Source organism: Musa acuminata, chromosome BXJ3-4 (assembly GCF_036884655.1).
Source record: "Musa acuminata AAA Group cultivar baxijiao chromosome BXJ3-4, Cavendish_Baxijiao_AAA, whole genome shotgun sequence".
In the NCBI taxonomy this organism is placed as follows: domain Eukaryota; kingdom Viridiplantae; phylum Streptophyta; class Magnoliopsida; order Zingiberales; family Musaceae; genus Musa; species Musa acuminata.
The window spans coordinates 27,335,373-27,356,456 of record NC_088352.1 but is presented as its reverse complement, the minus strand read 5'-3'; the positions used below and the strand labels follow the sequence as shown (position 1 = coordinate 27,356,456).

General features: G+C 37.7%; 3 protein-coding genes across 4 annotated transcripts; 2 read left to right on the top strand and 1 right to left on the bottom strand.

The window, feature by feature from the left end:
- Positions 1-10,441: 10,441 nt before the first annotated feature.
- Positions 10,442-11,726, bottom strand: LOC103973992 (mini zinc finger protein 1). 2 transcript variants are annotated; one of them, XM_009388700.3, is made up of 2 exons: positions 11,137-11,714; positions 10,442-10,857 (listed from the first exon to the last, which is right to left on the bottom strand). In XM_009388700.3, exon 1 carries the CDS (start codon positions 11,453-11,455, stop codon positions 11,174-11,176), a length of 282 nt encoding a protein of 93 aa, XP_009386975.1. In that variant the 5' UTR covers positions 11,456-11,714; the 3' UTR covers positions 10,442-10,857; positions 11,137-11,173. The 2 variants fall into 2 exon arrangements, with proteins under 2 accessions (XP_009386975.1, XP_009386976.1); XM_009388701.3 differs by lacking the exon at positions 10,442-10,857 and having other exon boundaries at positions 10,933-11,484; positions 11,590-11,726.
- Positions 11,727-15,521: 3,795 nt separating this feature from the next.
- LOC103973998 (probable calcium-binding protein CML45) lies at positions 15,522-16,208 on the top strand. Its single transcript, XM_009388708.3, has one exon. It carries the CDS (start codon positions 15,559-15,561, stop codon positions 16,159-16,161), a length of 603 nt encoding a protein of 200 aa, XP_009386983.3. The 5' UTR covers positions 15,522-15,558; the 3' UTR covers positions 16,162-16,208.
- A 567-nt stretch (positions 16,209-16,775) lies between these two features.
- On the top strand, positions 16,776-20,215 carry LOC135635448 (large ribosomal subunit protein eL24-like). Its single transcript, XM_065146515.1, has 6 exons — positions 16,776-16,848; positions 17,904-17,942; positions 18,290-18,365; positions 18,452-18,553; positions 19,066-19,214; positions 19,898-20,215. The coding sequence occupies exons 2-6, from the start codon at positions 17,932-17,934 to the stop codon at positions 20,046-20,048; spliced, it is 489 nt and encodes a 162-aa protein (XP_065002587.1). The 5' UTR covers positions 16,776-16,848; positions 17,904-17,931; the 3' UTR covers positions 20,049-20,215.
- Positions 20,216-21,084: the final 869 nt, after the last annotated feature.

The following is a 21,084-nucleotide window of genomic DNA, read 5'->3' as shown; positions in this document are numbered from 1 at the left end:
TTGACTAGTGAGCTTTGTAAAGTATTTTAGATCTCGGGTCATAAGCTTTAAGCATCCGCTATCAAGATTTTTGCTCCTAGCTTTAGATTATAGAGTTACCTACAAGAAAGGTGGGTTTACTACAGGTACCCATTTAATTTTGGGTCCCTCATGTTTTGATTTGTGCTTTGTAATGAGGGACCCAAAGTTAAATGGGTACATATGATTTAATTTTGAGTCTTAATGACATGCTAGACAATATATGATTTGTACTTTGTAATGATTTATCTAGATCGAATTAGTTTAGGTCTAATTGAGTTGGTATTGGGGTGAAACAATGCCAACTCTATTTGGGGTCAATTGGGCCTAAATCAGATCTAAATTGGGCCTACTATTTTGCTCATTCAGTGACTTGTAGTAGGGTCTGGTGGTGGTACCACTCAGACTAGGTGGTGATATCGCCTAGACATAATCTCGTAGATTATGTCAGGCGGTGGTACCGCCCAGTGTTAGTGTGTTAGGTGGTGGTACATGTCAATTCTTAGGACATGCCCTTGTTTACTGGTCATCTAAGAAACAAAACTCGGTTGCACTATCAACAACCGAAACTGAGTATATTGTAGCTAGTGCATGCTGTGGACAAGTTATGTAGATGAAATCTCGGATTTTGATGATGAAGTCAATTGTCATTTGGTTATCTAATCTATATGTTGAGATAAGTGTGCATGATTAACTATGATGGCAGTAAGACATGCAGCAGGTATTGCGCTAGAGTCGAGACCAAGATCATGTTGGGGGTTCGAGAGTTTGACGGAAGTCCGGACGGTCGTCAGAGGTTCTGCGGGAATAAATTCAAAAAGTTCAAGAGCTTGCCAAAGAAGCTCGTCGAAACTCGCCAAGAGGATTATCACAAGTCCTGGAGTTTGCCGGAAGTCCGCCGGAGCATCACCGAGGGTTCGTCAGATGTTCGTCGGAAGTTCACCAGAAGCTCGTTGGAAGAAGCGATTAACGTACCGGAACATGAGTTGCAGTATTAATGTCTTAAATGTCATAGTTAGCATAAATATTAAGTTAGGAACGAGAGATGATCCCATTAACTTAATCTGGGGCCAATTGGGTCCTTGATAGACCCAAATTGGGTTGAATGGATCAGTCCATTTGGACCCAGATTTCTTGGCTGACGGTGGCACAGCCCAGAAGCTCGATCTCCAAGCGAAGTCAAGTGGTGGTACCGCCCCAGTCAAGTGGTGGTACCACCTGAGCTCTGTCTCTAAACAAAGTCAAGTGGTGGTACCGCCCCTCTCAGGCGGTGGTACCACCTTAGCTCGGTCTCCGAGCTGTGTCAGGCAGTAGTACCGCCCAGTTCTGGAAGTGGTACTGCCAGGACCCCGGAAATCTGTGAGATGACAGTTTTGAGCTCCAAATTCAAACCAGTTCGGGACCTATATAAACCCCACCATTACCTACATGAAAGGGCATTGAAAGCTTGCATTTATTCTGAGAACTTGAGAGCTTAAAAGTGTTGTAAAAGGCTAGAAGTTCTTCTCCCTCTTTTTCTTCTATGTTTTGATCATTCAAGAGAGGAGTGGAAATTTGTAAGGGTTGTCTCCTAAGCCCGTCAAAAGGAGTAAAGCTGTAAAAGGTGTTAGGATCAATAGCACTAAGAGGGGGGGGGGGGGGGGGGGGGGGGCGGGCAGGGGGTGAATTAGTGCAACGGAAAACTTTCGACATTTAAAACTGCGTTCGTACGATGAAATCGTTTCCGACGTAAAACTGTTTTCAGAAACTTCAATTGAAAGCGAGTTCATAAATGAGTGCAGCAAAAATAATGAGAAAGTAAAGCATATATAAAGGTTTGCAGTAAGGTAAGCAGTAAGAATAAATGCAAACCAGAGAAGTCGAGAGTTTATATTGGTTCGGTCAATCGTGACCTACATCCACTCCTCTGATTCCTCTTCCGTCGAGGCCACCGGCATCCACTAACGATCTTCCTTTACTAGACGAAGATCAACCTCCTTCTTACACCCCTCTTCTCCTTTTACCGGGTTTAGGAGACAACCCTTACAAGTACTCACTCTCCTCTCTTAAACAGAATTCTAACACTTAAGCTAAAGGAGGGAAATTCTAGAGATTGCAATAGCGTTTTCTTTCTTTTAATCTCTCTGTGCTTGTGTGTTTTACCCAAGGATGGGAGGGGTATTTATAGGCTCCAAACTGGTTTGAATTTGGAGCTCAAAAATGTCATCTCCCGGATTTCCGGGGTCCTAGTGGTACCACCTCCTGACTGGGGCGATATAACCGCCTGGCAGCTCGGAGACTAAGCCTTTGGGTGGCGCCACCGCCTGACAGGGGTGGTTACACTACCTAGTCTCACTCGGAGACTGAGCCCTGGTAGTGCCATTGCCGGACTAGGGCGGTTGCACCGCTTGGCAGAGCTCGGAGACCGAGCTTAAGCGGTTCCACCTCCTGTCATGGGCAGTTGCACCACCCAGTCTCGCTTGGAGACTAAGCCCAGGCGGTGCCACCGCCTGCCTAGGGCGGTTGCACCACCCAGCTTTCCTGGGAGACCTTCTCCTAGGTGGTGCCACCGCCGACCCTGGCGGTGCCACCTCCTAGCAAAAATTCTGGTCCGAATGGGTTGATCCATTCGGCCCAATTTGGGTCTGTCAAGGGCCCAATTGCCCCTAGATTAAGTTAATGGGATCACCTCACATTCCTAACTTAATCTACATGCTAACTACGACATTTCTTAAGACATTTACTACAACTTGCTCCGGTGCGTCAATCGCTTCTTCTTGTGAGCTTCCGACGAACTTTCGTCGATCATCCGATGAACCCTCAGTGATGCTCCTGCGGACTTCCGGCAAACTCCTGGACTTGCGACGATCCACTTGGCAAGTTCTAATGAGCTTCTTTTGGCATACTCCTGGACTTCTCGGATTTGTTCCCGTAGAACCTCCAACGACCGTCCCGACTTCCGTCGAACTCTCGAACTCCCAACGTAATTATAGTCTTGACTCCGACGCAACTCCTGCTGCATGTCTTACTTCCATCGTAGTTAATCCTACACATGTAAAATAAAACTTCGATCGAGATAATTAATCCTAAGCAATTAACCAAGTTGTCCGGCATGTCATTGGTCCCTCGACGCTTCGTCCGATTCTTCAGCGCATCGTCCTCTCCTGCGGCCTATTTCCCAATCGGTTAGTTGACTCCGCAGCTCCGATATCCTTGGCACAATACCCACTCTTCTTGGCCCGATGCTTGAGTCCATGGCCCGAAGCCTTTTATCGATACGTCGACCGATCCACTGACCTGACGTCCAATCTTCTGATATGTTCCTCCGGCACAACATGATTTTCCTACTTTAATTGTCTCATCCTGATCGAAGCATCCTACGTCACTCAAAGTGCAAATTAAAATATAAACATATATCAAGTGGTTTCATCATCAAAATATGAGATTCAACAATCTCTCCCTTTTTTATAATAACAACCATTTGATGACGGAGTTAACCTTAACTCTCGTAGTTTAGACAAACTCCCCCTATCAATATGCCATATTGATAGAAACTCTTGGATTCAAAAATCCAAGCAACATGTCATCATAAACTTATGCATAACATGTCATGTCATCAACATACTTCTCCCCCTTTATCATCAATAAAAAAGAGAAGTACAACTATTCTTGTGTTTATGATATAAGTTCAACTTATTGCATGAAAAACACAATATTAGGTTTTATCATCATGCAGTTTTGAAGCTAGAAAATTTAGCAAGTGTTACATCATGCTTGGAACATTCAAGCTATCAAGTTTTAGATATGCAAGTTTTACAACATACAAGATAGCACTTTTGCTTCTTTTGAGATAGCAACTTCTACTTCATGCAAGCTAGCAAATTAGAGATGTTCAAGAAGGCAACTCTTACTTCTTGAAATATGTAAATTTTGTCAACTTTGCTAGATGTGCAAGTTAGCATGTTTTGCTTCTTGAGATAGGCAAGATAGCACTTTTGTATTTTTTGTTTCTTAAGATGTTCAAGATAGCAAGCTCTACATCTTGCAAGCTAGCAATGTTACAACATTTTAGAACATGCAAGCTAGCAATTTGAAGATGTTCAAGAAGGCAACTCTTGCTTCTTGAAATATGCAAGTTTGCAAGCTAGAAAATTTTTGCTTCCTTTGCAATGTTTGAGCTCGCAATTTTGTTTCCATTGCAAAGTGCAAGTTTAGCATGTTTAGCATCTTGAGATAGGTAAGATAGAACATTTTTGCATTTTCTTGAGATTTCAAGCTAGCAATTATCGGTGATGTTCAAGATAGCAATTTCTTCTCTTTTGAGAAGTGCAATTTTTGCTTTCGTCTTGAATTGTGCAAGCTAGCTAGTTTGCCTCTTTTCATGATGTCCACGCCAGAAATTTTTGCTCCCCCTTTGTCATTGTCAAAAAGAAGGGAAGACCCTTTTATCAATTTTCATATTATGACAAAGGTAAGATAATGTCATTGTAAGAGAAATTCCTCACATAAAGTTTGTTAAAGATAATGTGTATAATGCTTGTCAACTAGGAAAATAAATAAAAGGTAGTTTCAAACCAAAGAACCAAATAAGCACCTCTAGACTATTACAGTTGATCCATATGGGCTTGTTTGGACTAATTGCTACATCAAGTCTAAGAGGTAGCAAATACGTCTTTGTAATCGTGGATGATTATAGTTGATACACTTGGACTTACTTTTTAGCACACAAAAGTGATTGCTTTAGGCATTTTTCTATGTTTTGTAAACTTGTTCAAATTGAAAATGGCTTTATGATTTTATCAATTCAAAGTGATCACAGTGGTGAATTTCAAAACCATGATTTCTAAGAATTTTATGAATATAATGGATACAACCATAATTTCTCTACTCCAAGAAATCCTCAAGAAAATAGAGTAGTAGAAAGAAAAAATAGAAACCTACAAAAAATGGCAAGAATAATGTTGAATGAACATAACCTACCCAAATATTTTTAGGCCGAAGCCATTAATACAATATGCTATGTCATGAATAGGGTTCTAGTAAGACCATTACTCTCCAAAACTCCTTATGAGTTGTAGAACAACAAAAAAACCCAATGTTTCATATTTTAAAGTTTTCGGGTGTAAATGTTTTATCTCGAATGAAAAAGATGCCTTAGGAAAGTTTGATGCAAAATCTGATAAAAAAAAATTTCTTAGTTATTCTTGTATTTCTAAAGCATGCTGTATCTTTAATAAAAAAACTTTGGTTATAGAAGAATCTATTAATATTGTTTTTAATGAAGTTTCTAGAGTTAAGAAAAATAATTTTGATATTGATCTTAATTTTGATGCTTTGAATTTAAATAAAACCCTTTCTCTATCTAGCAACTTGGATTCATCTTCATCTGAAATATCCTTACCCAAGGAATGGAAGTATGTAGATGCTCATCCTAAGGAGTTAATCATAGGAGACACATCAAAAGGGGTTCAAATTCGTTCTTCTCTTAAGAATTTTTTGTGCCAACATCGCTTTTCTCTCCCAAATTAAACCTAAATGCATTGATGAGGCCTTGAACAATGATTCATGGGTTATCACAATGCAAGAAGAGTTGAATCAATTTGAGAGAAATGAGGTGTAGAAGCTTGTTCTAAGGCCAAATGACCATTTAGTTATTGGTACTAAATGGGTCTTTAGAAACAAGCAAGATGAATTTGGTATCGTGGTTAGAAACAATGCTAGATTAATAGCCAAAGGTTTCAACCAAGAAGAATATATTGATTATGAAAAAACCTTCGCTCCTGTGGCACAATTAGAAGCCATAAGGATGCTCCTTGCCTAGTAATAATTTTAAGTTATTTCAAATGGATGTTAAATGTGCTTTTCTTAACGGCTTTATTTTCGAAGAAGTTTATGTTGAATAACCTCCCGAATTTGAAAATAATAATTTCTATTTAAATTGACTGAAGTTCTCTATGGATTGAAACAAGCCCCAAGGGCTTGGTACGAGAGACTTAGCTCATTTCTTATTCAAAATAATTTCTTTAAAGGCAAGGTTGATACCACATTATTTATTAAAAATTTTAAAAATTAATTTTTTTATTATTCAAATTTATGTTGATAATATTATTTTTGGTTCCATGAATGAATCTTTATGTGAATCATTTGCAAAGAGTATGAGTATAGAGTTTGAAATGAGTTTGATGGAGGAACTAACCTTCTTTTAGATTTACAAATCAAATAACTTAATGATGGTACTTTTCTTAATCAAATAAAGTATGCATTAGACTTATTAAAATGATTTAATATAGATAGTTCAAAAACTATCAATATTCCTATGAGTACCTCCACTAAATTAGACATTGACGAAAGTAGAGAAAGCTTTGATCAAAAAGCTTATAGGGGCATAATAGGTAGTTTATTATACCTGACTACAACAAAACCGAACATCATGTTTAGCATAGGACTTTGTGCTAGGTTTCAATCTAATCCAAAGATATCTCATCTTAAAGCAGTTAAAAGAATTTTTAGATATCTTAAAGGAACCACTAATCTAGGATTATGGTATCTAAAATCTAAAAACTTTGAATTAATTTTTTATGCTTATGCGAATTTTGTTGGATGTAGATTAGATAGAAAAAGCACATACGGAACATGTCAATTCTTAGGTCATGCACTTGTCTCTTGGTTTTCCAAGAAACAAAACTCGGTTGCACTATCTACAACCAAAACTAAATGCATAGTTGCGAGTGCATGTTGTGCACAAGTTGTGTTGATGAAAAACACTTTAGAGGATTATAAGATTCACCTTAAAAACATTCTTATAAAATGTGATAATACAAGTGTAATATGTTTAACAAAAAATCTTATTCAATACTCTAGAACTAAATATATTGACATTAAGTATCATTTTATACGAGATCATGTTAATAATCATGATGTAGTTTTAGAATTCATTGATACAAAACATCAATCGGCTAATATCTTTACAAAACCTTTAAATAAAGAATAATTTGATTTTATAATAAGGGAGTTAAGAATGTTAAGTTGTCAAAATGCATGAATTTGATGTGTGTAGTTCGTCCCATTGAACATGGGAGGACGAATAATAGAGTGACCCTCTTAAAATCTAAAAAGAGTTATTTTTCTTAGGTATTAAACCAAATGAGAAAAATCGTGGCTCTGATACTAACTATTAGGATCGAGTCAGCACTAAGAGAGGGGATGAATTAGTGTAGCGGATAAAAATCACCGGTTTCAAAAATCTTCATTTCGATTAAACCCGTTTCAGAAAGATATTAACTTGAAATCTCATTTGTAAGCGTAGTGAAAGCAGTAAGTAGGTAAGGTAGTTTGCAGTAAAGATAAATTATAAAAATAAAAATGCAAATCGAGTTTTATAGTGGTTCGATCGTCGTGACTTACATCCACTCCGTCGATTCCTCTTCCTTCGAGGCCACCGGCATCCACTAACGATCTTCCTTCAATGGGTGACGATTGACTACCCTTCAACTCAATTCTCCTTTTGACAAGTTTAGGAGAGAAAATTTATAACCTCATTCACTCCTCTCTTAAACAAGACTAACACTTAGAGTTTGAGAGGAGTTCACATAAGATTACAATAGCGTTTTCTTTTCTTTTTTCTCTCAGTTGTATATTTGTTAACCAGAGATGAGAGGGGTATTTATAGGCTTTAAGTAGATTCAAACTTGGAGCCTAAAATTGTCTCATCCTGGGTTTCCTTAGTCCTAGCGGTACCACCACCTATGTTGGGCGGTACCACCGCCTACAACACTAAAACTAAGCTGTGCCACTGCTTGACACCTTGCCACTGGGTGGTACCACCGCTTGCCAGTCTTTCGGAGATTGTGTCTGAGCGATACCACCACCTAGACTAGCGGTACCATTGCTTGACATAGTCTCGAGGACTATGCCATAACGGTTCCACCTATTGGGTCACTATTTGGGCCTATCACTTGGCCCAACACAGCCTAAACTTAGGCGTAGTTGGCCCCTAATTAAGTTAATTTAATTACATTCTAAACTAACTTAATTAGACTCTAAACTAACTCAATATAGACATAATAGATTACAAGCTAATCCTATGTTGTCCAACATATCATTGGTTCTTTTGGTGCTTCATCCAATCCTTTGACGCATCGTCCTCTCCTTCGGCGTATTGCCCAATCAGCATGCTGCCTTCTTACAACATCTGATCTCCTTGGCGCGATGTCTGATCTTCTTGGCTCAATGCCTGAATTCATGGACTGAAGCCTTCTACCGACATGTCGACCGATCCTCCAACTCGACGTCCAATCTTTTGATATGTTTACTCCAGCCCAACGTCTGATTCCTCCTATTTTAATTGATTTACCTTTTCTGATCAAAGTTAATCCTGTATCACTTAAACACATATCAGATAAACACTATCAATTGGTTTCATCATCAAAATTTAAGATTCGACAATCATTTTAGATCTATAAATACCCTAGTTATTCTTACTTGGAAAAAGCACGAATTAGAACAGAAAGGGGTTGTTATTCTGGGTTATAAAATTGCTAAGTGTCCTCCTCCTCCCTTTCTAATTTTTAGATTATTCAAGAGAGGTGTGAGGCTTATATGAGTTGTCTCCTAAACTCATGAAAATGAGAAAGAGTTAGTAAAAGTGTAGTTGGTCTTCGCAAATTGAAGGTAGACCGGTAATATAAGCTAATGGTTTCGAGTGAAGAGGAATCGGGAGTGGATGTAGGTCAAGATGACTAAACCACTATAAAATCTTATTTGCATTTACTTTATGCTTATCATTTATATTGTAAATTGATTACTTACTACTTTCACTACACTTATTATGCTTTCATATTTTCAAGTTAACATCTTTCTTATACAGATTTCATCGAACGAAGTTTTTAAATTGACATAAGTTTTATGAAAGTACTAATTGCCATCACTGTCCTAACATTTACAGGTTTAGGAGAGAATCTTTATAAGTCTCACACCTCTCAGAATAAGTCCAAAAATTAAAAGATTTAGAGAGGGACACTTAGCACTTTTCAAAACTTTACAACTCAAAATCACTAGGCTTTTTGTTCACTTTTCTTACTGTCTAAAGTAGGAAAGATTGAGGTATTTATAGATCCTAAATGGCTTCAAAAATAGAGCCAAAAAATAGCTCATCTTGGGTTTCCGGGGTACTACTAGTATTGGGTGGTACCATCGCTTGCCAGACTAACAATTGTTGGGCAGTACTACCGCCTGACACATGGGAGACTATGTATTAACGATACCACCGCTTGACACATGGGAGACTATGTATTAACGATACCACCGCCTGACATTGGTGGTACCACTGGTGGGTCTTCCGGAAAATATAGACTTCGTACATTCCAGCTCATAGGTGATTACACCGTTTGACCTAACTTTTTATCACTAAATGGGCCTCCTAATGGGCCCAACTCAACCCTAGATTAAGCCCAATGGGCCCTTAATTGAGTTAGTAGAGTTACACCTAAAACTAACTCAATTTACGACCTAACTACGATAATTAAGACCTAAAAAATTACAAGATAAGAAATCTAAGTTGTTTGGCATGTCATTGGTTCATCCGAACTCCCGATAAACTTTTAGCACGTCATCCGAACCTTCGGCGTATCGCCCAATATATCGGCATGTTGACTCCCGCAACGTCCGATCTTAGCGTAACATCCGATTCTTTCAGCCCTTTGCCCGATCTCTGACTCCGACCCAATGTTTGATTCTTCTATTTTCATTATTTTATCTTTTTATGATCGAAGTTAGTCTTGCATCATTTTTCTCAAACCGTAGATTAGATCATAAACTCAACAATTGATTTCATTATCAAAATCTAAGATTCAACAAGAATTGTGAAAAGGTTACTCTTTGAATGTGATAAATTATTTTTATATTATTTTTAACAAACATTCAACAAATAACTTGCATTAGAGGTCGTTAATAGTGATCATATATTTATTTATAAAATATAAGGTAAAAAATATTTTAAAAAATAGTAAATATTGCAAAATAATAATTTCTTATTTATAAGAAAAAAATATATTTCCATTGGAAAGTGGAGTCCTAAGAGAGAGAGAAACGATTTGATTACAAATTTAGACTTATGGTTATAAAACTTGTAATCAAGAAACCCGGGCGTAATGAAAAAGAATGCCTAATTGATTAGGGCTTCAAATGATCTTAGCTGCTCACGATCAGTTCAATGGTCATTAAAAAACAAAGATTGCATCCATCGACCAAGTTGGCTTTGGAGTTCTGTGGCCCGAGGGTTCCGTTCTTGTTTCCGTTTGATCAACCTATGTTTTCTCTTATCTTTGTGTTTGTACCTTTGTATGCAAATTGCTAATACTTTATAGTGAGCAGCTCCTTTCCGAATTTTGAAAGATGGAGTGTTGTAATACTTTACTATCTTCTATTACTCTAACAATTACATGTGATGGAACCAAAAAAATAAAAATAGCATGCTGAAAATAAATGGCATACTTGACTACTTTCTATCACTCCTCTACTGGTCTTGCATGCCTAATGTTCCTTCATCACACTTCACCTACAAATTAATATTCGCTGTTACACAAGAAATGAGCCAGTAAATAAAACAAACACTTTGACCAGGAAGCAGCATGATAACATAATTTACTTCATCCATTTTACATTTCTGAGTCAGTTGCACTGTTAAGTGTGTGTATACTCAACACACGCACACGACACAATCTGAATTTTTAGGCATCAAAGGTCACATAGAGCAACCCTTTTTGGAGGCCATGGCTTCTTGATGGAAGGAGGTAGAAGTTCTATCCACTTGAACTGTATCATCATCATCATCGTCATCATCTTCAGCATACAAACAAGTACCTGCGGGGTTTTCGAGTGGATCACACACTCCGTTTTATCAAGCGGTGACTTAACAATACATTAACAACAAGCATCTGCTACCTTAACCACACATCTCAAGTTCTTCTAAGAATCATCAATATAACTGGAGGTGAAAAAAAGGAATACTAATAATAATAAAAGCAAATCAAGTTTCTACCTATCTAGTTAACTCGCAATAGTAATTCTAAAGAAGACAAACCACGCATACGCAAATCCAAACACCACGAAAGAAGAGTGAGATCGATCACAAGAATATACAGCACACGTTCTGTACGCGGCATGGATCGGAGTCCCATCATCTCCTGGAACTGGAGCCGGGGGAGCATCCACAAACCGCAGTCACGGTTTCGACCTCTCTTCGGTGGAAGCTCCGGTGGCAGTTGCAGGCGGCGCACCTGAGGGCGTCACTCGTCCCCTCCTCTCCCGCCGCCATGAACTCCAGGCAGCCGTCGACGGCATATCCACCGACGTTAGCGGCATGGTTCTTCCTGCACTCCTTGTATCTCACCACCGATCTCTCCTTCTTCACCACCGGGCCACTAGAGGAGGTCTTCTGAGGCTCGTGTTGAAGGCCCATGCTGCTGGTTGGCTCTTTAAGCTGGTCGGCTGCAGTCGTCGCTCTTGGGTTAACAAGAAGAGAAGGGATTTGGCAGGCAAGAGTGAAGGAGGGATCGAAAGGAGTGCTGTCGCTTCACGTTATAGTGGACTTACATGGAAGTGGCGAGGCACTGAAGTAGGTCGGCTCGGTGGTTGCTTTGTCAAATTATGCTACTCTCTCTCTCTCTCTCTCTCTCTCTCTCTCTCTCTCTCTGCACACGTTGATAGACGACTTGCGATTTGGGTGATTCTCTTGGTGGCATAATCTAAAACTAGGATAGGTTTATATCACACAAGAAATGATGATGACTAGTTTGATTCCATCGTTTTTTGGTACACTTCCCATGGTATCAAATATCGCCCTTTTTTAGGGAGAAACTTAAATTATGGTCTGCTTTATCTAAAGTTAACTTTGGAACACTAATGAAGGAATTAATAATATGTTTTAGCATCAAAGGTTAACATCAAACACGGAGCTAACAACAGGAATTAGCGATGATTCGGTAACTATGGAATAATTAACTAAAAGCATCTAATCTCCGAGCTTTGGTACAATAATTTATTATCCTCTGGAACATCCTACACTCAAAACATTAGGAAAGTAAATCAACTTGCTTTTATTATCTATCTGAAAGACATGCTTTGGTAGACAGAGGAACTTATTCTTGAAACACCAACCTCGAATGCACGGTTTGGCATATATTCAACAATCATTAAGAAATAAGAGGTAAATTCAGATATTCTTGCACATACATTTAAGCCAACAAAGTCCATCGTATAGCCATTTACGTTAGACACAATGTGGTGGACACAAGTATGATGATACCTTTCCATACTTTAGCCTCACACCATCCTATTGTCAAAGTGTCGGCAATGGAGCATTGTAGTCGATAATACTCCGACGAACCACCTTAGTCAAATAGTGTGTTGCTACGTGGACATGTAATTTAGGTCCACTCTTTACCATCTATTTATTTGAAGATATATCAATCTTAACAATTGAAAATTGACCGCTAACAAGAACATTGATCTTCATCATTCCCGAGTCAATTTATTTTTTGTGACTTTGACTTTCTTCATTTGACCATGTGGTGAGTCTTCTAAGTATGCAAAATAAATTAATAATAATAATAATAATCAACGATAACACTGCAATCTTTCTTGACACATAGATCTTGTAAACTAGCAAATCCTGCTACTAAGAATCCCCAGATCCTTAGGAATACGTTTCTAATAAGAAGACAATAATGCACTTTTCTTTTATGTGTAGAGCAAGGCCACAAACATCAAAAGACATCCTAGTAATGCGTAGGAGCATGGAAAAGAAAATCAAACTAGAAGATAGATCATCATTTACCACAGAATCTAAAATAAAATATATAGCTTGTTGAAGTGTATTCATTCCTTTTTAATATAAAAATATACCATCTTTTTTTTTTTAAGCCATGGTCCTGCAATCTACACAGTTCACAATTAGAGATGCACATTTTTATACACCAGATAAAGATAGGAATTTAGCCTTAGGACTTTGCCATTAATGCATGAGGTCTTTGCTAGCTAAGTTAACAGACACATTTTAGATGTGAAGCATTTAGTAAATAGCTCTTAATAGAAAATTTTCAGAAATTCAATCTTTATTTTGTAGGTGTGGAAACGCAATCAAACATTACCATCTGCTATGGAATTGACTAAATTATGCGTATAGCTCTTCAACTACTGATTCTATTTTAAATTGGTCTTTAAACTACTTTTGGGTCAAACCGGACACTGAAGTATAGCTCTCATAGCACTCGAATCCTTCCTTCGTCTGCCACAAAGTTTTTTGCTGGCTTGGCTTGGCTTCAAAAATTGGTATAGCATTCACATTTTGAAAACAAATACTTACTTTCCAAATTTTGATTTCAGAACTCTGAAAATTTGACTTTTATTCTTTGCGTTTATTTAATTGATGATTGGCATGTCATGTGGATCGTTAAATCTAAGCCAACAAAAAAATAAAAAAGTGACCATGACATATAAAAGAACAAATGAAGATGACAAAATGTTAATCAATAATTTGAGGATCAATTTAGCACCAAAAATAACTAACTTGAGGATCAAATTGAAATATTATCCAGGCAAATTAGAGTACATCGATGAACACAACTAATAATGATGAAGCTAATAAGTGCATAACAAATCACAGACAGGCCAAGTGAGATAAATAAGGGACAGCAAAAATGTGAAAAATTTATACTGGTACACTCCTCATAATAAAATAGCTTAACCATAATAAGCTATATTAGCTAGTGGGATTAACCATGATAACATAGCTTAAGAAAATCGACATAGCTAGTGGGGTGGCTTAAGACCCTAAACTCAGTTATTTATGACTTATGGGTCCTCTAAAAAGCTACTTTCCAATAAAATTAGGGGGAAAAAAAGGAAATTTTTTGTGAAGTTTACATCATGACAATCAGTCTAGTCATGGTCGATATCTTAAAAGATTGATCGCTATTAATAAATCAGAAAAAAAAAAATTAATGAAGATTTTTAGAGCAATAGCTAATTCAGTTTGCATGGCTTAGATCTGAGGGAATAGAAGCAGAAATGGTCTAGAATTTTGTCATCAGGATGCCATAGTGATTTTGGGTTGCAAATAAACAATCTAAATTGTTGTGGAATTGAGAGATCAGTTTTCAGTACTTAATCCCAAATCTTGTTCTTCCTTTTGTCAATTTAACAAGCGAAAGATCAGCTAGACATGGTTGGTGAGCGTCCAATTGTAATGCCATAAAGGTAGTGGTTGGGCAGAATTAAGTACATAGATGGCCTTTGCTTGACACTCACTGCTTAGATATCCCTTACAATGACTGGTAGACTCGTTGGTAGATGGCAGTGCAGAAAGCAAAAGAAAGATTCCTCATGGAAGTGAGCATTGGAAGCAAAAGAAATTGACTTTACCAATATAAATTTTCTGGACTAGCTTAAAGCCATTAGTGTTGAGTGTCTTCTCCTATCATGCCATCAATTTGAGCAGCCAAACTCTGACAGACTAAAATCCAACCTGAGACTACATAATACACCTCCTAATTATGAAAGACACTGTTGCTACATTCACTTATGCTCCATGAGTTAATTTTACTTGGAAGAGCTTTGTGACCAAACAGACAGTACTACTGGAGCTCAGGGAAGAACAGTTCTTTAAGCATATGGTCTATAGAATACCTTTGGTAATTGTGGAAGTTGGTAAAGATTGAAGAATTAGGTTATCTTCCGTTTATATGTCCCACTTGATTGCTGTACAACCTGCGGTAGAGGACTTATGAATGACAATCAAGCATGTCATGTACTTTGAAATGGTATTATGAATTTAATTTTTAAAAATGATCATTATAGATAGGCTATATATAAATGTGTGTGTGTGTGTATATATATATATATATATACTTGAACCACTATTTCAATGCCACCAGTTTCTATGGACATCGACAAACAATGAGTCAACATGTTCTTGCCACAGCGCAGAATGAAGTCTGGAGGTCGACCAGGTCTACCCACTATGTCACGTACAAGAAATCGTTCTGCAGCTACTCTACAACATGATGTCAGTGACATTTCGCAGCAATTAAGCCCTTAGAAATTGCTTACGGAGTCAGCAATCGCCCACCATTACTTTGCTTTGATTCCCATTGGCGCTTTAGCGATGAACTCGTTAACCTCGTAAAGGACGACCGAGTCTTAACCGTGAAGCACGTATTGGCTTCAAAGCTGAAGTTTTAGCGTCAAGCCCAGCTTAAATAGATGGACGAGATTTGTCCTGTGGCCATTAATGAGTTGGACCATCCAAATCAGCGCGGTCCCATCTTGATTACCAAGTTTTGACTCTAAAGTTCCTCGACACTGCGTGGAAGTTCACTGCTTGTTTCTCCACGATAAGACAACAAAGGACCCCTTCTCGGAAGATCGAAAAGAAAGCAATACGTACTGGTTGATTCTCTCTCTTTCCCTCTATATATATATAGATTGGCTACACAAGTCATTCATCATGCACATCTTATCCACGTTACTAGCTTGCTTAATTCTGTAACGAGAAGCATCGTAATGGTCATCTACCTGATTTTGCTGGTTGTGAATTCCGATTTCTTCTGCAACATAAGCCATATCTTCAGAGACTTCCTTCGATTTTGTGCAACTTTCATCTATCTGATGTCGTTGCTGATCAAGTTTGTCATTCAAAGTGAGACTAGTACCAAGGAGGAAGAGGAAAAGGAAGAAAAACACAACGAAAGTCTGCCACAAGATGCAAAATGCAAATGGTGCAACAAGAAAGGAGAATTGACGTATGATGATACCCGAGTGGTGGTGTGGAGGCTCGGCATGGTGGGTCGATGGAGTAACAAAGAGGTCAAGAGTGGAGATGACTCTATCACGTGCGAAGAGTGTCGAGCGATGGAAGGAATCAACGGGCTACTGGAGGATAAGCTAGCTAGCTTGGAAGAACTGAAGGAGGCATTCTATGTGTTCGATAGGAACGAGGATGGGTTCATAAGCCCTAAGGAATTGTGGTGTGTGATGCGGAGGTTGGGCTTGCAAGAGGGACTTGGTCTATCAGACTGTGAGAGGATGATTCATGTCTTTGATGAGGACAATGACGGAAAGATAAACTTCATGGAGTTCAAGCGCTTGCTCGAGAACACTATTTAGTCTTTCTTCTTCTGCTGTTACGATGGTAGCACTTACGAAGTAGATCCAAGTTCAAAGTGTAGTGTAGTGTTTGATCCCTCAACTTAAAGATATTTGAAGTCTGTTCATGATTGAATCGATTCTGATGTTCCTATATTATTTCATATTGTCTTCCTTAATATGAAGCTCAGATTAGATTTTGAGTGGAAAGCGAAACTCTCTCAATTTGATATAAATCCGAGTGAATTACACATAAATGCATTTTAAATTAAAGAGAGAACAAAATTCCACAGACAGAAACTAAACAAATTTCAGAATTTATAAATTTTCTAATTAGTTGAACAAATTATCATTTTTGTTTTGTTTTGAAGAACTATTCAAGTAAAAACATATACATAATTCGAATTTTTAATAATTTATGGAATTTTGCTACTATAATTAAGCGTACCTTTTAGATTTCACAAACCAAGAAGCCAACTCGCTTCTTCAATTAATATTATTTTTCGAGAAAAATAAAATAAAAAGGTGTTCCTAATTCACGGTCCAGGAATTAGGAGCTCTTGGCCTTTGAACGGTCATGATTAATCCGATGAAGGGGATCTACGGTCTAGGATGTACTAAGAAACCCTAAAAGGCTGCGAAGAGTTTGTTATTTGGTTCCGCGACTTCTGTCGGCCGTCTACTTCCGCCGCTTAGGGTTCTCGGGAGGTACTCTCTGTCTTTGCCCCTGTTTCTTTGGATTCGACTCGATACATTTAGTTGTCGCTCGAGGATAATCCCTTTTTTCTCTTTTGCTTACTCTTTCGTGTTTTCGGAGGATAGAATGTTATAGTGTCTCCTACGATCTTGAAGTGGTAATGTATTTTTGCATTTATCTGTGCCGATTGCTGAACCCTGAGCGTCAAATCGCGTATTGGCTCCACATCTAGCATTTCGATTCTTAAGTTCGTCTGCGGTTTGGTTGGCTGAGATATCGTGAGATTTTATATCCTATTAGTCGTTCGACATGCTTGAAACCCATCCATCTCATTAAACATGTGCACTCATTGAATTGCTATCATCCGTATCAATCAACGAGCATTATTTCTCGATATTGTTTCTTTTTCTGCTTGTTCTACTAAATCTGACATTTGTTTCATGTTGAGACTTTACAAGGTTATATTGGTAGACTGTTGTTGGGGTTTTATGAGGGTATGCATGCGTGCGCGGGTATTTGTGCGATCATTGATTGCTGTAATGGTTACAACAGTATTGCCAATGCTTTTGGATTTGATAAGGATCTCAATATTGTGCTGCAGTTAACCTGGTCCTAGACACACTGTAGTAGCTGTATTTGGTGGCCAGAGTTTGGTTTTTGTTTTGGATGCCTGCAGCCATGAACTGGATTAATTTAGTTGATGTTTGACTTTTAATTTACATTTGCTTTACAGGCAATCCATGTCATCTTTCTCCTCTGACGACTGGCTTTTGTCAGTCGATATGTTGATATGCTGTAAAATTATCTGAGATTTATTTCTTTTTTGTAACTGCTACACTGAGAAATGAAGTTGCTAGGAAACTTTTAAGTATATCTAATTCTTTTATAAAGTTGTTACTTTTTCTGAAGGTCTTCAAGAATGAATGTCATGTTCAAAGTCTTTTTGTTTCATGCAGTGTTTGTACAATTTGATTTGAGTTTTAGTCTTTTTGGGTTATGCTCTTTTTGTAATCTTTTCTGCACATCTGTTGCTGGTTATATTCTAACTACTTTTACATGTTTTCAGAATAACACGTTGAAGGAAATTCAATAAGATGGTTCTCAAGTACGTTCTGTAATTCTACCTCATGCATCATGCATTCCTTTTTTAATAGTTCATCTTGTCTTCCACATCAACATGTGCTCTACGCATGTTTTTTTCCATTGTCCACTTTTGTCCACCTTTCATCTTTCATACTTGTCCTATATCCATGACAGTCTAATAAAGTTGGCTAACCATGTGCTATACATTTATAGGCATTATCCACATCTGATTTTCATTTGATTCTCATTTGTGATAATTGAAATCTCCTATTTCAGTTTTGACTGTTACTTTTTTCAGTATTTTCTGCATCCTAAATCCTAAAATTACACTTTCTAATGTAGACATCATGCTTTGTGGTAATGCTGCAGGACTGAACTCTGCCGTTTTAGTGGTGCCAAGATATATCCAGGAAAGGGCATCAGATTTGTCCGATCTGACTCACAGGTTAGCTTGCCAGATATTATTTTGGACTCAGGTATCTAAAGGAAGTATTCATTCTTCTATATTAACTAATGCATCAATTTCTTCAGGTCTTCCTTTTTGCAAATTCAAAATGCAAGCGTTACTTCCACAACCGCCTGAAACCTGCTAAGCTTACGTGGACTGCAATGTACAGAAAGCAACATAAGAAGGTTTCCTTTTTCCAGTCCACACTCCATCTATTTGCATCCATTAATTGAAGTATATTTCATTGTATTAAATACTCTGTGATGTCCATTTATTAGTTCACTTGATTCTTTATGCCACAGATATCTCCAGAAATGCAAGTATCATATATAACTCTGTAAACCTTGTAAACTCTCCTTTGGTGCCCTTGGTTGTTGCAACAGGTGGTAATTTGTAGGAATATTTTAGTAATTTATAGGGTGGTGATTGCATGGGTGGCAATGGGGTTATCTTACCATGGCTCCATTCACCCTTACCTTCAATAACAACAACAACAAAATCATAAGTCTCAACTATTTGGGGTTGGTTATATGGATCTTTTGCCATTATTGTCATGCGCAGATATGTGTGTGTGTGTATATATATGTGTAGGTATGTATGTATTTACACTCATGACACAATCTGACTTTTTAGGCATCAAAGATCACATAGGTCATATCGAGAGGAGAGGGTGATAATTTTGATTTTCTTTCCACAGGACATTCATGCTGAAGCTATAAAAAAGAAACGCCGTGCCACCAAGAAACCATATTCCAGGTCTATTGTTGGTGCTACCCTTGAGGTCATTCAGAAGAAGAGAACTGAGAAACCTGAAGTTCGGGACGCCGCAAGAGAAGCAGCTCTTCGGTACTGTTCATTTGTAGCTTTAGTTGTTTCTTATGCAATAGAAATTGGATAATTAATTGTGATGAAAAAAATATATGGCTAGCTACTTCTATCGTCAGTGTAGTTACAGAATCTCCGGAAACCTTTGAGTAATTATACTTATTTTGCTCTTAAACTCTCAGACCATTCTTCAGCATAAGTTACCCTAAATTAGTTTGCTCCATGAAGTGATTATCTTGTAGCGATTACGTATCTCCTAATCAGACATAATCTATCCTTTGCTTTCATGATTATGGCTATTTATGAGTGCTTTGCTGTTGAATTTCTATGTCAATCATGCCTTTTTGTTTTAAATGTCTAATTTCTATATAAAATTATAGTCAATCTGGTATTAAAATATGACATTATGATACTCTTAAACTTCTATCGTAAATTTGTGATTGCTATGTGCGACCACAAAAAGTGTTATGTTGGAATATGGTTAAAAATCATAAAAATATGATATTATGTTACAGTTGTTGTCCTAAATTTGTAATTGTTATGTGAGAATACAGTTGAATAGGCATTGTGATATTACAGTATGGTTCGGTGGCAATCATTTTCTTGATGACCGGTGCTCTCCTTTTGGATTTGAACTTGCAAATTATCCTGGTAAGCAACTGTTGTTAGTCATCCAGATGGTTATTGCTTGTCTGCTGCTGCAGTGAAATCAAGGAGCGTATAAAGAAAACGAAGGATGAGAAGAAAGCCAAAAAGGCTGAGATCATGGCTAAAACTCAGAAGACGCAGACAAAAGCTGGCGTCCCCAAGGGTGCCAAGGGCCCCAAGCTTGGTGGTGGTGGTGGCAAGCGTTGAAAACCTAGTTTCCCTGCTTATCCATTTCTGTTGACCGTTGAGAAATTTAGTCTGTCTGTTTACTTGTACCCTTTATGAACATTATCTGCAGCAGGTTGTTAAGTATCATATGAAACTTTATCCAACATGAGAAATTTATTAAAGACCTAGTTTTGAAGGTTTGTTTATTCTATTGGCCGTCATTCTGTTTTAAGATCGTGTCCTAGTTGCAGGGAAGCTTGGCTTTCTTTAATTAAATAATTAAATGGGGAAATTGTTTCTGGTCTCTAGAACTGACGGATCTGGTTGCGAAATTGCAGGTTCAGTCGAATTTGGAACCCAAATCGAACCAATTCTATATGGTTCTTCGAATGAATTAGAATCACATTTTTCTTTTTTAAATTTCTCAAAATATCTCTCTATTTTTTAAACTATTTAAGTGATGTATTTGTTATTTTTAGGGGGCATTATTTAGTTTTTTTTTATTATTTTTTGGATTGCATCGTAGACTTCGGTTCCGAGGTGATTCAATTCATCTCGGATTTGGTTCAGAATTGTCGAACCGTTAACCCAATTTGAGTTTGCTTCAAATTGGGCCGGGTTGGTTCTTTCTGATAGTTTTGTTTTTGAACAACAACAACGCCCTAGATACTCTTGTGAAACATGAAATGGCTGCTCCTGACGATAACAGGTTCTTTCCTACATGAAATCTTGTTGGATAATGCTCTTGGTTGGTTGCATGCGGATTACATATGCCAGTCGATTAGTACGAATACGCAGTATAGCGAGTATGATAAGTGTATTGGCCGGTTCTCTCGGTATAAAATCAAACTAGCTGAATGATTGACTATTACATTGGTCGGGTATCGATCATATATAATTTTATGGTTCATTATGGATGTTTGAGTGCGATTTTCTTCGACTACATGGGATGGATTTCATCAGAGACTACCATAAATTCTTAAATCATGTTAAAAACCCTAAACCCCTCCCTCCTATCTGTGCTGTTATTTCCCATCTCCTTTTATCCTTTTCTATTCTCCCCAACTCCTTGGTA